The sequence below is a fragment of the Pavona decussata genome, unplaced genomic scaffold (genome assembly GCF_977016875.1).
Source record: "Pavona decussata unplaced genomic scaffold, jaPavDecu1.1 SCAFFOLD_11, whole genome shotgun sequence".
NCBI classification, from domain to species: domain Eukaryota; kingdom Metazoa; phylum Cnidaria; class Anthozoa; order Scleractinia; family Agariciidae; genus Pavona; species Pavona decussata.
This window is the reverse complement of record NW_028145434.1, coordinates 245,693-261,489: the sequence shown is the minus strand read 5'-3', so window position 1 is coordinate 261,489 and position 15,797 is coordinate 245,693. Positions and strand designations below refer to the sequence as shown.

General features: G+C 38.8%; 1 protein-coding gene across 3 annotated transcripts in view; it reads left to right on the top strand.

Annotated features, from left to right (window-relative positions):
- Positions 1 to 15,797, top strand: part of LOC146488039 (E3 ubiquitin-protein ligase rnf213-alpha-like) — a 96,393-nt gene that overhangs the window by 61,492 nt on the left and 19,104 nt on the right. For 2 of the 3 annotated variants that reach the window (XM_085120913.1, XM_085120920.1), the window contains exons 47-64: positions 112 to 247; positions 405 to 512; positions 657 to 742; positions 1,742 to 1,930; positions 2,119 to 2,254; positions 2,421 to 2,624; positions 2,859 to 2,995; positions 3,330 to 3,931; positions 4,307 to 4,774; positions 5,105 to 5,277; positions 6,440 to 6,646; positions 7,457 to 7,644; positions 9,025 to 9,133; positions 9,555 to 9,655; positions 12,975 to 13,160; positions 13,583 to 13,825; positions 15,127 to 15,238; positions 15,341 to 15,766. In XM_085120913.1, the coding sequence (XP_084977039.1) occupies positions 112 to 247; positions 405 to 512; positions 657 to 742; positions 1,742 to 1,930; positions 2,119 to 2,254; positions 2,421 to 2,624; positions 2,859 to 2,995; positions 3,330 to 3,931; positions 4,307 to 4,774; positions 5,105 to 5,277; positions 6,440 to 6,646; positions 7,457 to 7,644; positions 9,025 to 9,133; positions 9,555 to 9,655; positions 12,975 to 13,160; positions 13,583 to 13,825; positions 15,127 to 15,238; positions 15,341 to 15,766 (3,811 nt within the window). The remainder of the gene's footprint in view (positions 1 to 111; positions 248 to 404; positions 513 to 656; positions 743 to 1,741; positions 1,931 to 2,118; positions 2,255 to 2,420; positions 2,625 to 2,858; positions 2,996 to 3,329; positions 3,932 to 4,306; positions 4,775 to 5,104; positions 5,278 to 6,439; positions 6,647 to 7,456; positions 7,645 to 9,024; positions 9,134 to 9,554; positions 9,656 to 12,974; positions 13,161 to 13,582; positions 13,826 to 15,126; positions 15,239 to 15,340; positions 15,767 to 15,797) is intronic. The other variant, XM_085120927.1, reaches the window with a different exon arrangement.

The window sequence follows — 15,797 nt, the reverse complement described above, 5'->3', positions numbered from 1 at the left end:
CATTTACAAGCCAAATTCTGCACTGCTAATCCATAATTTGTCAGCCATATAGTTTAATGAAACCGTAACGTCCCAAGTTTAATTTTTGTTGTTGTCTGTCAAATTGAATAGGGAGAGTCGATACCTGTTGGTGCTGACAGAGAACTATGCAGCGTTGCCTATTGTCCAACAGGAGTTGCACAAGAAAGGAGAAGAGCCAGTCGTAATTTTTGGGAGCAGCTTCCCCAAGGATCAGGAATACACACAGGTACCAATGTTACTTATAGTAACACAATGCCAGGAATGTCAGGCATGTAACGTGATTCAGCCTTTAGGCTGCAAAGTGATTTTTAAATTAACTATCTACCTATCTATCGAGAAATTTTGCCACCGTAGCCGTGTATCCTCTATCGTTCATATTTCAGGTCTGCCGGGACATCAATCGAATCAAGGTGTGCATGGAAACAGGGAGGACAGTAATACTGTTGAACTTAGAGAGCCTTTACGAAAGTCTGTATGACGCTCTCAACCAGGTAAGAACCAATGACCTAATTAGTTTTCATTAGGTTTCATTCAGATAGCAAATCGTTATATTCCATTGCTGTGTCTTTTCACATTCTCCTTGTCTGGTCTGAGGGATAAGTGTGCTAAGTGCTTTGTTTTGTTCGAAACCACAGTACTACGTGTATTTCGGAGGACAGAAATATGTGGACCTTGGACTGGGAAGTCACCGTGTCAAGTGTCGCGTCCATGATGAATTCAGGTAGGAACAGCTCGTTCAAATCATTGGAAAACAAACGGTAACACAAAAAAGAGTACTCGATAGCTCTCTTTTCTGTAGGTGTTATTTAGTACTTCATCCGCGCACTGAGATTGTCTGCCATCGTAACCAGTTCTTCTCGGTAGCTTTTATTTGAATGGCAACTACACTTTATGGTTTAGTCTGCAGATACAAAGGCGAAGTCACGTTGTATAGCGTGGTGAAAGGAAAGTGTCACTAAAACCCTTTTGTGTGAATGTTCACACCTAAAGAATTCGATATTCATATAGAGTTAGTAAGAGCCACGTTAGGTGTACCAAAGTTTGTTCTTAGAAGTGAAAGTGCGTGGCCTTAAATTTTGATTTGATGGAAAAAGATCGCGCAATCACGTAGCAATCACGTTGTTTTCAATGCTTTCTCTTTGGTCAGATTTTCTTGTATTGTGTCGAGTTTTCAAGTGCCTTTTACTCAAGCTAATATCTCCGATTTAAAGATAATTTATTATTCGGTTCAGCAGGGAAGTATAACCTTTAAATCGTGTATACATTTTGAAAGCTGTGGCAACTATTAGCAGTGAAAATAAGAAGACACGAAGACACATTCTTCATTTTTGTAATCATGCGTAAAATCGAACCAATAACCAGTTGTAAACTCGCGGGCGTGATTTCTTTTCACTTAAGATAGAGGAGACATTCGTGAAAGTATAAAAACGTAATTTTCTATCAAATTGTGATAATGGAAAATTCAGTGAACCAATTTAGTGAATGGTAAAAACTTTACGGACCAATTTCTTGCGGGTATATTTTTTGTCATACTCGAGTAAATGTTAATATACCTTGATCGTACATCCACTTTGGAAATGTAATTGTTTTTTTCACGAATTAATTGATCTGATTGTTTTGCAATAATAAAACAACATTCCTTCTTTGTAGAATAGTGCATACTGTAGATTAGATTAAACGGTTTAGCCTTAAAACTGTAGCATTCCTTCCATCTCAACAGACTGATTGTGATTGCTGAAAGAGATGTTGTTTACAGCAAGTTTCCAATTCCTCTGATCAATCGCTTGGAAAAGCATTACCTTGTAACCTCAGCAAGCCTGACCCCTCCACAAAGACACGCTGTAGACAGACTTCACGAGTGGGTGACACGATTTTCTCAAGTTAACATCCCACGCCACCAGCAGATGAGGTATGTTTTGGAGCTGAATATTTATTCAACGAGTTGTTAATGCCATATGTGCATGTCTCTGGTCAGGGACAAGTCTGCAAACAGCTGTTCTCCGCCTCAACTGTACCCTGGCCCTGCTGTCAGAACACCAGATTTGATTTAAGGGTCCTTTAAATGAATATTTTTTTAATATATATTTTTTGTTACAGAAAATATACACCTGGCGACGCATTTGTTGGTTACCATGGTGACACGGCAGCATCTGTAGTATTGCAAGTAACTAGCAACATAAACCAGAGTGAGGAGTGTGAGGGGTTCCGTGACGAGCGCTCCTTCGAAGAGAAGGTCTGTTAAAAAGAAATTGATCGTACAACTCTTGCATTGAGTAAACTTCAAAAGACAGAAGAGAATCTGCTAGCTTACATATTGTCCCATTGGTTGTTTGATAATTTTCTCACCATTCCCTTTTATGTCTGTCTGTATGCTGATTAAACTATACTGATCATCACAGGTTCTCAAGGAATCGCAAGAGTTGCTGTTGCAATGTGCAACACCCGATGCCGTTGCACGTCTGCCATGTACACAGCTCGCTCAGCAAGCAGACGACCTCTGGGCACGTTACTTCACAATACAGCAGCATTCAAGTTTGACTGCCTTCCTTAGAAATGTGCTGACGACAGAGGACAGAAGGACAGACAAAGGAGCTTTAATTCAGGTAATTACTCTATCGTTAGATGTAGTAAAGACTGCTTTTAAGAATAACCTTGGGAACAGCAACGACCGTTTATAAGATTGCAGTGCCATCGAATCTCCTGAATGTCAACATTGACATTGATTTATCATAAACTATTTAAGTGGGGTGTTTCAAGTGTCATGTTTATAAAGGTGTAGGACTTAAAACATGTAAAAATACTTGAAGGAAAGTAAAATGACAACGTTCTACCTGCAGGTGACAACCCACTCAAGATTGCTTTCCTCCAATGATCTGCAAGACGTAGCAGCTTCAACCTCACTGCAACCGTCAAATGTAAAGTGTCTGAGTCTACAACAGTTTCACACGGAACAACAGTTCTGTTTAACTGTGAGGTAAAATGGTAACGTCAGTCCCTATCTGAATTGAAGTATTAGTCTGTGAATTGTCGAGGGGATTTATTTTAAATAGCAAAGTCATTGAATAAAGTGTAAGAACCACTCTGACTCTATCCATTTTATGGTGGAAATGTTACCTGGTGGTCTGGAGATCGATGCGTCCTCAACGTCAACTTTTCTCTTTTGTGTTTTTTCTTTGGTATTTGTGAAGTACTTGTAGTCGCTCTGTTCTGTGGAAAACTGAAAATACCGAACGATATGCGTCAAAATTCTCTTGAAAATGTGTATTATATTTCCAATATCGTTTTCCATTTGATAATTTGGCCTACAGGGACTTCTTCGCAAAACTTGGTGGAAGGGAAGGGCTGCTCATTGTCCAGTGCGATGCTGGAGACGTGAATTGCAACTTGATACCTTGTGCTCGTCACCTGTTAGTGGAACAGAGGACAACAGCAGAACAAGATTTTGCAGAAAGTGTTGGGCATGAGCCTTCGTCGTTTGTGCACATAGCAATGATTGTTCAACTTCCCCGTCTTGTTGGAGGCTGTCAATCTTTTGCTGGTTTCCAAGGAGGACAATGGATATCTGTGCACATCGATGAACTTCATCCACCAACTGGTCAAATTCCAGCCATTAAATATATGGTGGACCGATCGGTCAGTGAATTGTTTGACGTTGCACCAACCACCACACGGGCTGATGACATGGAAGTTGAAGAAGAACAACAAGAAGTGATTGACATAGAAATGGAAGCTGCTGATCTTGCCTCCAGAGATACCATCCTGGATAAAGTGGACATTGTAAGCCTGTTGAGAAGCTGTGTCCAGGCAGCTGTTGCAAGAATTGACGACGAGACATGGCGTTCATCACGTTCAACACACAGGATTGACGTCGTGTTAAGTCTTCTTCCAGAAAACAGGTCCAGTGCAACTGGTAAGTATAGGCCTAGAATCTCACGCAATGCAAACAGTACTTTGTCCTGTGTGAATGATCTGTGGGGACCACATCTGCATGTCACGTCTTTTCCTTCGAGCCAAACTGCAATGCCTCGTCACTCTCTCTTCCCTTCTTCTCCTGTTTTGTACCGTAAGGCAAACGTTTTACCAAGATCTCCACCCTGTTGTATCTTTTCCCAGTGTTCTTTTCCATGTTGTTGGTGGGGAATGCTTTGTTTTTTCTTTGTTGGTGACACACATTACCATACCTTCTGTGCGTAGACTAAAGACAGTTTCTTAAGTGATCGTTTTGTGATGGTGCTAAGCCCTTTGTTACTGTTAAGCTGTACAGAAATTGGCTTTTTATTTCTAGATTTGTCATTTGCTACCATCTTGGCTCGGCGAATACACAACCTTCTACAAGAAAAAGATGAACGTGCTGGTAGCAAGGCGAGTGACTGGCTTCGCTCGGAAGCGTTAAGTGGTGCTGGAATCCAAGAGAATGGTACATTCAGGAAAGCGCTTTGGCAGAGAGTGTATTCATCGGTGATTCCAATCTTGTCTGAGGTCATCGCCTTTGTTGACCGTGATTCCAACCTGGATCTAGTAATAAATGAAGGGAGCTGGTTGTCACGTCTTTGGATAACATTTTTTCAAGATCAAAGCATAGTTGAGTTCCATTATGATAACTTTCTGTCACTTGAAAGTGGTATCATACGGGAACGTGTTCCGATGACCACCTCAGGACTTGAAAGGCACATGTTTGATTTGCAGTTTCCTTTTTCTTGGTTAATAAAGGAGAGAATCGATGCCTTGTGGAGAGAGGCCTCAAGCATTGCAGGTACTACGCCTTTATAGGAGTAAATCCTAGGTTTAACTGATGTTTGTAACATTGTAACCATTTTACGTTTTGGTAATACCAGTAAAGGATCAGGTGCATGCGTTTTATAACAGATGGCTGTTCTTTGGCTAAGAACGCTACTTTTCGTATACAGAGTGGACGTTACTTCAAGCGGTAGTCGAAAACAACTGTTTTGTGGAATCCAAAACTGCAGTGTCAAAAGAAACACACGTCCAGTACCTTTTGTAATGTTCCCTTTATGTTTCCCTTTCTTGTTTTGCCTCTACAAGAGTCTATATTTATTTCCATTCTATATTGGTTTGCCTTAAGCAAGAACAAGTACTCCAGTCGAGCAATGCTTACAAGACCTTGTCAGTAACTCTGAAATGGGCCGTTTGCTTGAAGAAACTCAGTTGGAAGGTTATGAAGAAGCTGCGGTGTTGCGTTACCTTCACGACTTTGTTCACATGGTGTACAAGCCTACAGTTTCTGAAGAGGAACAGGTATGAAGTGACATATCTCACAATGGGAGATGTAGTGCTACCTTACTTGTAGCTGATTTGTTTTCTGATTTAGGTGATTCAAATGAGCGTAGTGCCTTGAACGAAATAACGGCTTATGTCAGATGTCATTTTCATCGTTAATAGACCGGCTTGAACCACGCTCGGCATATCAGCCTTGGCAATAAACCTGGGCCCGGTCAAGCAAGATTAGCCTAATCCTGGGTTAACGTGAACTATAACTCGAGTTTAATTGCTAATCAACAGTGATTTTTCTAAAAGATTTTTGTCCGTCAGTTTTGACTTAGACTTTCCTTTAGCATTAGCTTAAAATAAGCTTTTAAAAGCATGTTTAACGAGCGAGCTGAAAACCTCGATTAACTTTTAACCCCAGATCAGCATTAATCGGCTTTTGAACAACCGGCCCCTAGTACATTCTCCGAACTAATTCATGGACTGCATTTTAACACAGGGATTGGTGGTAATTGCTGATTCCATAACGATTATTGACCTCGTTATGGTGGGTTCTCTTGAATATTTCTGAGATCCCTGTAGCTATGTTGGCTGTGTTTTGTGGCGCCAGGTTGGTCTAGGAAGGGACAAGAGAATCAGTAGGTGCCGGTTCCTTCACCCTGGGTGGTGGTTGATGGGTTACTGACCACCACTGTAAAAAGCACTTAGTTACCGAAACGAGTACAAGAATTCCTTCTTCCCCTGTATAAATAATGACTGGTGCTAGTCATAGCAAAATGGAAGATGTAACTACGATCAAACTCTTTATAAACGCAATAAGGAAGATCAGTTGAGCGTTATACAATTCTTGACATCCATGGGACCCCTAGGTTATAAGTTGTAAGCTTATTTGAGTTATCGAAAATGCCGTGTGGCGTGTTTTAATGTGAAAATCGCAAACTATCATGATCGTATTGGCTAAGTAACTCTTGTAATCAAAACAAATAATGTTTTAGACCTAAAACCAAATTACATTGGAAACAAAATTAGCTTGAGATTTTCATTGGATCGAAAATTGAAAAGCTTGTTTCGACAAGCCTTAAAGTGGTATCAAGAATCATAAACTTAATCTCAAAATGCACCATTTGTAAATGTGAAAATCTCCCGTTTAAAAGACAATACCACTTCTCTGTGATATTCACTTTCTATGTAGTTGGTCAGCCAAGCTATTGCCACAGCTGCTCGTGAACTTCATGCCGAGTCGCGTTCTTCCGAGGAATTTATCCTGAGCATCCCTCTGATCCATGTTGTGTATGACAACATTGAGAAACGCTTAGCAAACTTCAGCCATCTGGTGAAGGCTCAGCCAGACATTGTGACCCGCCTACTGGAAGTTATTCCACCAAACGATTCCGAAATGGTAAGAATTTCTACTTCCCCATCTCGTATTATCGGCATTCCATATCAGCAGGGGTTTCGAAGGCCAGGTCGTTTTTTCTGTCGTCTGGCTATAAAGCCCGCTATTTGCACCTGGCACTATTTATCGAAAAATAATAACTCAACAAAAGGTTTCTTTTGCTCAGTTACTCCAACTCAGCAGAAAATATTGAAAATCTGTTGTGGTATTTACCCAGTGAAAGCCAAAAATGCCAACTAAAACGTGCTACAAGAGGTTTGTCGGGCTTCATAATAATTGCCGTTTATTTACGGCAGTTGTGAATTGGAATTTTTACCATACCCATCTGTTTTAGCTGTTTTGCACACATCAGCTGTTTTTTGTGGTCTCAGGAAAGTGAATTGTTTGGGTCGTTCTTCTTTACCATAAACTAAAAATTACATGAGAGTACCTTCAAGAGAATATGTTTTGCGCAAAGATTTGTTCCGAGAGGCCAAACGTTTTCCGAGAGCGAAGCTCGAAAAAGAGATTGAACTATGAGGAACAAGATGTCGAAAGGGCTTTATTATTCTGAGATATTTTCGCTGAAAGCACACGTAGGATGTTGACTTTTGAAGCGTTTTCCGAGAAGGTATGTTTATTTACTTGTTTATTCCAACAGCAAAACGATCTCCCATGTTGAAATTTTCATTTAGGCGGCGTTGAAGCGACTTAAAGTTTGAAAACTGGGAGGTATCACTTCAGAAATATTTTCTGACATTTCCTAGCTGGCACATTTCGCATAACGTGACTTATTTTGACCAATCGAAGACAAGCGAAGATGCTTCTTTCCAGGTTCTTGATGCGGTTGCCCTTCAGTTGTGTTTGTTTAAGCTTGAACCAAGTGCAGAGGAGTTCAATGATCCGCAGACTCGCTTAGTGTGGTGTAACAGAGTCCTAGCAATCAGATCCAGTGCTGACAGCATGCTTAACAACCGCTCACAACATGGCCCTAAAACAGCTCACATTCTTCATGATTGCAGGTAAGTAATTTATTTTTTATAAACAGCCACCTGATTAAGCATCTTTGGAAAGTTACAATGAAATTATGTTTGCTGGTAAATCCTCTACTGCAAGTAACTACTCCCAGAAACTAACAAACCGCGCTTAACTAACAAACTTAAACATGTTATTCCTTTTATACATAAAGGAAAATCTATGGACAATGGTGCGATTTTCGTTGTCTGTATTAACAAAACGTGATGGTCTATTGCCTGCGTACATTTTGGAAATCGTATCTCATCTCATCTCATCTCATCTTATCGGAATCGTTATCTTATCGAGTTATCATCTAATTTAATTCGAGATCTCCTGATGTTTTCATGTGTTCCTTTTTTAATTTCACTAGAAAAACATTTCCATCCTTTGTGGCCGATGTTCAACCCTACTGACTACCGGCCTGAATCATGACGCTCTCGAAAGTTGAGATGAATCCAGAGTATCAGGAAAGATTTTGCGTTCGTGAGCCTATTAAAATAAATTGCTATCTTTCTTCATTTATCGCCACCATTGCTGATCCTAGCAGTACGCAGGAGATGACACATATGAACCTAGTAAATGGCCTAGCTCGGCATTTCAAAGAAATGTTTTCGCTCACAAGTCATATTCATCGTTACAATACTAGACATTGAAATTCCTTTTACTTATTTCCCTGTAGAACGAATATCAGACAGTTTTCAATACATTTTCAAGGACCTGAATCGTTTAATTCCTTTAATTCAGAATGCTGAGAGTATTTCTCTGATTAAATCTAAATTAAGATCATTTCTCCTTAATGGAGTACTCCTGTTTTGAACGTGCTGTTTTATGTTTTGCTGCCTGTGTGTTTGATTGTGTACTTGCTTTTTAACCTAAATATATTGATAAATTAAATAAGCTACGCTTAAAATCCTGATTTCAAAGTTGTATTTTTTTAGGAGGCTGTAGCTCGTATAAGCCCTAATGGTTTCTCTATGGGCATCATCGCCATATGTTTCTCTCTCTTTTGTTATTTATTTATCTTTTATATTTTAATATATATTTATCTTGTAACGATGTGCAAGAATAATGGCAAAACCATAAACTGAAACTGAAGCTGGCATGAGTCTCCCAGAGCTCGATCAGTGGTGAAGCATCCGACCGATGTGAGGAAGACAGTGAGTTCTATTCTCCTTGGGGACTCAGATTTGTTCTTTTCCCCACTCACGTGACGTAATTATTACATCCTTCTCATTTCATTACCGAGCTTAAAATTTGCCATCATTTTTTATCTCCCTGTGTACTGGTTCTCATCAGTGAGCTTTTCTATTCAAACTCGGGACACATTTTGTTCTGAGGTGGCTTCATGTCTCCGATTCCGCTTTCGAGAATACTTTCTTTTTCAGGTCAACGTGGCAACGAGTGAGCGCAGTAAGACTTTTCATAGAACACACTTGCCCTGGTATATCAGTGTGCCACCCAGCTGATGTCAAGAATGTTTTCAAACTGTGGAAGGTAAGTTGGTAATAAAGCTGTTGTTTATGTGTGAAATTAATCTGAAACGTTTTGGTCTTTGTGTAGAACCAGCAATCTTAATTTTTCTTGGCTTACTGTTGTTTCAGATTTGTGTTTAAAAATACAACCATTGAAGCAGAGTAAATTGGAATCTAAAAAAGATTTATAGAGAACCTGTGGTTTAATTCTCTGTTCGTAAAGCGTTTTCGCAGGTTTAGATTAAAGACTATGCCCCATGGCGTAAGGGGGGCAGCCTTGAGTTAACTGGTTATGAGAAAATTACCACAGCTTGATGGCTGACCAAAATTAGTGTTTCCAAAAATGACAACCAATTACATTCCAAATCCAATCCATAGTATGCAATGTACTCAGGAATTTTATGGACTTCAAGCTACTAAAGTAACAACAAACGTTTTGACAGGCCTTGGGTGATGAGACGGACTTCACCAAGCCACACACAATGAGTGTAATCGAGAAGTTTCTCGTGGACTGTAGTGAAGCTGTTAGCAAGCGCTACACAAGGTACGATACCCTCTATGTTACATATTCAATAGTACCAATTTCTGCAAATATGTGTTTTAAGCTTGGCAATTTAAAACAACTGCAATCGCTTCGTTTTTGTTTAGGGGTTGTCATGTAATATTTTGACAATGGTGAGATATATATTTTCCTTGTCAGTTCTAGTAAGTACATTTCAAATTCGTTTAAGTTGGTTAGTAAGTAGTTTTACAATTCTATTACACTATTTTAAAATGACTACAGAAATTTTCATTTTTCCGAAAATGTAGTTTTGTCTTAGAATATGAACAAAAAACCTCATATGTTGTTAGTCTGAGCTTGATGTCAATGTAACGTTTCATAGCGGTTCTCAGGTGTAGGTTTTCTTCACTGGATTTAGTGAAGAGGCAACCACCTGACTGCAATGTTTGTTATGAATTGGAATGAAATACGTATAGCTTACCCCTTTGTAGTTGAACAATATTTTGCCTGTGCTTCCATTTATCTGAACTATATGGTGCATCATCATCATCATCATCATCGTTTTTTTTTTTTTTTTGATTTTAAATTGACTTTTATTAATGCAATGGCAATTACAAGTCGTTACAATTACAATTAACTAAAAAGAAGTAAGTAAAGAAGGGGACGAAATTACAAAACTAATAAGAGATTGGACCTTAACTTAGGTTTCCAGAAAAAAAAAAGCACCCAACTTATAAAAGGGAAAGAGGGAGTATTAAGCCTCTTTTTTTTTTTTAACTGACAATTACATACTTTTAATTAAGATTACAATTGAAATTAGAATTAAACTAAATTAAATTAAATTAAATACCTCAAACATCTAAAATTACTGCTACTAAATTAACTGACAATAACATATTTTAATTAAGATTACAATTGAAATTTGAATTAAACTAAATTAAATTAAATTAAATACCTCAAACATCTCCCATTTCTTTTTAAATTGGCGGATTTTATTTGTCTTAAAGGCTATGTATTTTTCTGTTTCATATTTGATTTCCAAAATTTTCTTGAAATGATTAAAGATGGGGTTAATTCCTTTACACCTACAGGTCCACAGATACGTTTTTCCTAAAATTACTATATAGTTAAGCAGATCCATTCCCTCCTTCAGAATGCCTATCATAATGTCACGTATCGAGAGGCACTCGCAACCTCCAAGCCTATTTAATATACAAGAGGACACCAAATTCCAAAAATGTTTGGAAAAAGAGCATTCAAATAGGATATGATGAATAGTTTCTCGATGCTCTTTGCAAAAGGTGCAGTTTGGATTTGATACATACCCTATTTTAAAAAGACGGTCATTTGTGTAGAGGATGTAATTTAACACTTGTATTGAAAAGAGCGTATATACGGTTCGCTAGCAACCCTCAAAGGTAAAAGATATACTTCTGAAATTTGGTCTTCTCTTAAATAAAATTCCTGACTGAGCTTATCCCATTTCCTAGGTTTTTCGTATATAAATTTTGTCAAATGTTTATAGTAGTTTTTCCATTTATAATTTTCCAAATCAATGACGGTCATGAAATTGTGTATGTTATTACGTAATTTTGATGGAACAGATTGTCTCAGACCTGTCCAAACCAAAAAATGAGAATTTGTTAAGCCCTGCTCTTTCATTGCTCTAAATGAATCTGTATTTGTCATGTCAAAAAGTAGGTCCTTTGTGAAAATTATACCGTTATCAAAGTAGTGTCTGTAGAAAACAGTTTTGCCCTCTATCAAAATTTTTTATTATTCCATAAGATGTATTCGTGACCCCTATCAGGGTCAACAGTTTCTCTTAATTCAGCCCACCAAGATAGAAGTTCATAGTAAAAGATTGGCATTACGTCATAGATTTGCTTTACGTCATAATTACATTCAAGGAAAAATAAGCCTCCCTTGTTGCTCAGAAGATAATTGAGATAATGCTTCCAAAAGCCACAACACTCAACATCTACTATTCTTTTTAACCAACTTAATCTTAATGCCTTTACAATAGTTTCATAGTCAATCATTTTAAGACCACCAGAATCATAAGGCGCGTACGTTGAGCGTCGAATGACTTTATCTTTCCCATTCCACAAAAAATTAAACACCAAAGCGTTGAATTCGTTTATTACCGTGGCTGGTGTACTGAAAAAAGAGCTAGGATAAATCATTTTGGGAAGAAGTATTGCTTTGATAATGCTCACTTTGCCATGAATTGATAGACCTCTTGACTTCCAAAGATTTATTAAATTTGCGATTTTCTTCAATCTTTGTTTGAAGTGCTTCTCAACAAGTATCTTTACATCGGATGTAATGAAAATGACAAAAAAAATTTGACACATGTTTTCCACTTGAATCCCAGAGGTCCGTCTTCACAATTTTGAAGAGATCCAATCCACATGGCTTCTGTTTTCATAACATTCAGTTTTAAGCCCGAGACTTTCTCAAAATCGTTAAGTAGTTGAAGCAAAGCTTGAGCCGAGTTCAAATCCGCTAAAATGGCAGTTGTATCATCAGCAAACTGAAGTAATTTAGTTTCCGAATCACTTATTTTAATCCCTATAATATTTTCATCGTTTCGTACTGCAATGGCCAATATTTCAACACAAATGACAAAGAGATACGGAGAGAGGGGATCTCCCTGTCTAACCCCACGCTCAACATTAAAATAGTGGGAGCATAGTCCATTATTTATTATGCAGCTTTTTACATTTTTGTAAAAAATATTAACCCATCTTATAAGATCAGGTCCAAAATTAAATAGCTCCAAACACTTTTTAAGAAAATGCCATTCTAAGCTATCAAAAGCTTTTTCAAAATCAATAAATAACAAAAGGCCTGGCAAATTTTTAGCTTGCGTGAAACTCATTATGTCAAGAATTGAACGTATATTCTCTCCGATGTTTCTTCCTGGAATGTATCCAGTTTGATTATGATGTATTATTCCCGGTAGCAACCGTTTCATCCTTTCGACAATGACTTTCGAAACAATCTTTGCATCAACATTTAAAAGAGAAATCGGCCTCCAGTTTTTTAGGTCGCAGTGATCTAGGTCCTTTTTTTCAATGAGAGTAATTACAGCCTGCTTTTGTGATGAGCTCAATTCTCCTTTTGTAAATGATACATTAAAACATTTTACTAGACGGTTTCCAATAGAAGCCCAGAATATTTTGTAAAATTCTACCGGTAATCCATCGTTACCTGGAACCTTATTTGGAGGGAAGGAGTTTAAAACTTCATCATCATCGTGATCATTTCCTTCTTCCCGGACTGTGGAATAGGGCCCTATATGGTGCCTACTGCTTAATTTGAATTAAGTTGTAGAATTTGAAACCTGTTTCCACAGTTATGGTGGCAATACATGTCCCGTGTGCCTGGAAGGTTTAGCTGGGAAGGATCCTGTGAAAATACCATGCGGTCACGTGATATGCCTTCCCTGCATTTCCGAGTGGATTGCACAGGAACGTAGTTGTCCATTGTGCAAACAAGACGTTCCTGAGGATTTCAGGATAGTGTCCACCAAATCTATAAGGTATAACAGCGCATTTCCTTTGTTTTAAATTCCATGTCATCAACAAACTGGCGTGGTAATTAACGGAGAATGAATTCCCTGGCATCTTGCACCATTTATTATCTTTTTACGGGGGAGGGGTTCTTGCTTATCTCAGTTTTCATGACACAAAGGGGGCACCTATCAAGGAAGGGCACTGGATCCCGAGAGTACGTTCGAGGAAAGACGCTATCCAAGTATTTTTTAATGCATCAATCAATATTAAATCTAAAACCATGTGGCATTCAATTATTGGATACTCTGAAGTTGTTGTCAGTCTGTGTCAAAATATAGCATCAGACAAATAAATGCCAGAATGTCACAAGGAAACAGAATTAGGCGTGGAAAGCATGTTCAATAAAAATACCATTTCTATCTTCTAGCTTTATTTTTTTGTTTTGTAGGAGAGCTGTACGTGAACACTATGACTTCCGCCGCCGATGTAACTCATTCTTCATGGAGCTTGTTTCCTTATTCTGTTTTGGTGCTGAGGCTGGTGTGATTGACTCAGAACTGTTCTCCATGTTTATGAGTTATGTGTTACAGGGTAGTTCCAAGACTAAAGCCTTCTCTCCCTTCCCTGAACATGGTATTGATGCAACTCCTGTAGTGAGGTCATTTCTGTTACAGCAACTGTTGAGAACAGGGTATGTTTTAAAGGTGACAAAAGTCATGCTAAAGTACATGTAAGAGTTCTAGAGTGAGCAGTAGTGTCGTTGAAACTCCCCCGGAATGACATAAGGGTCCCGAGAATAAAGATCTTGAGATTGCGGGATTTGAGCTCACGACCTCCTGATCACATCATCATCGCTCCAACCAACTGAGCTAGGTGGCGTTCTGGTAAAAGTTTAAGGGTGCGTTCGATTGATCTTATTCCGGAATAGGAATACGTACAATGATGACAAGAAATCCCTCTGAGAGGTTTTTGGAGTTACTAAAGTAAGAGAAATCTTACGGCTATTCCTCTTATTCTTATTCCGGAATACAGTCAATCGAACGCAACCTTAGTCATGGCCATGGGGATATGTTTGTGCTTTCAAATTGAGTTAACCGTTATTCTTATCAACTGAGCTATGAGTGCAGTGGGAGGTGATCTGTTATGTCATCTGGAGGTTGTGAGTTCAAATCCTACCTAGGTCAAAGGTTTTCTTTGTTCTGTGCCGTGCGACTCAAATATCCTTTCCAGTGTTAGTAATCTGGGTTAACTGCAAAGGTAATACTGCTCACAGAGCTCTCCAAATCACATTTCAAAGGTGCCACGGGGCTCACACATTTGAATAAAAAGTGGGAAGGGTGTTGTCATGTGCTTCCATCCTGTACATTAGGGAGTCTGGTCACTCATCCGAATTTCTTAACATGTAGCAACTACTAAAATTTCTTCTGCTTCAGAAGGATGCTTGTTCATGTCAAGAAAAGCCGTTTCTTTCTCCATTCCCCACACATGCTAAGAGCGTTGTGGTCTCAACCCCGTAGGCCCCCTCCCCTCCCAGCCTGCAGCAGAATCTCGCAAGGCAAACTAAACAGTTCCCATGGGAAACAAATTCTTGAAAGCTGGAGGCCCTTGATTCCCGATGTGAAGGAGTGAAGCAAAGTTTCTTTCGTAAAAAGACGTTTTGTCTGTTACTAAGACTAACACGGTTGGCTCACACTATACTACCAGCCTTCAGAACGTACGAACGACCCTTTCATAGTTCCACATTTAAGATAGATTTCACGCCTTATGTTATACTTTTTTACATTACTAGAACTTTAATCCGCACACCTGTGGTGAAATTAGCGCTAGTTGACGTGGTTACCGTGACGCCATATTTATTGCAATGTGCAGTTTTTTTTCAATGTCAGTTGTTTTGATGACGATAATTTTATTGCGTCATTTTATTGCGTTATTTTCCTGTCCCCTTTTGTAAAAGAGGTAATAAACGTTTTACATGTCTGCATTTCCGTTTAGTGATAAAGAAGTCAAAGAGCACTTGTCACGATACTTGTCGGAGGCTCAAGGACTAAGACCAGACATTGGTCATCTGTTACAAGTCTGTCAACTATTTGTTCACTGTTGGGAGGTGAGATTGTTTGTTCAGTACTCAGTGGGAAGATAGAAAAGTTTTTTTTTCTACAAACTCATTGCAGTTTTATCTTGATAATTTGTTGTTACTTTCTTCCAGGACTCTCTTATCAGCCTGTATGCTAAAGCCTCCGAGAATTTGGTGGTGATGATAAAACTAGCCCAGCAACTTTGCGATGAATGTACACCATTGCTGATACCAAGTTTAATTCAACCCACACGAGAACTTGATGTCATGGTGTTGGAAGGCGTTGCCAAAGCGCGTTATATCTTAGCACTGACGGCCCAGTTTATGTACAAAAGTGCGGTGGAAGACACAAGTCCTTGGAATGATCGGCAAATTGAAAACGAGTTGCAAATCCTTTTTGAAGCAATGAGAGGAATGTGTGACAAAAGTTTTAATCCAGCTCCCCGACTGTACCTCCTCAAGCAGTTGGCAAGGAGGTTTGGTGTGGAGGTTATCAATGTGTTGTGTGGTAGGAAAGACCTTGACTGGATTGTACCACCTGAGAGCAGAGTACAGCAGGTGAATTATTATTTGTAATTAGATTCATAAG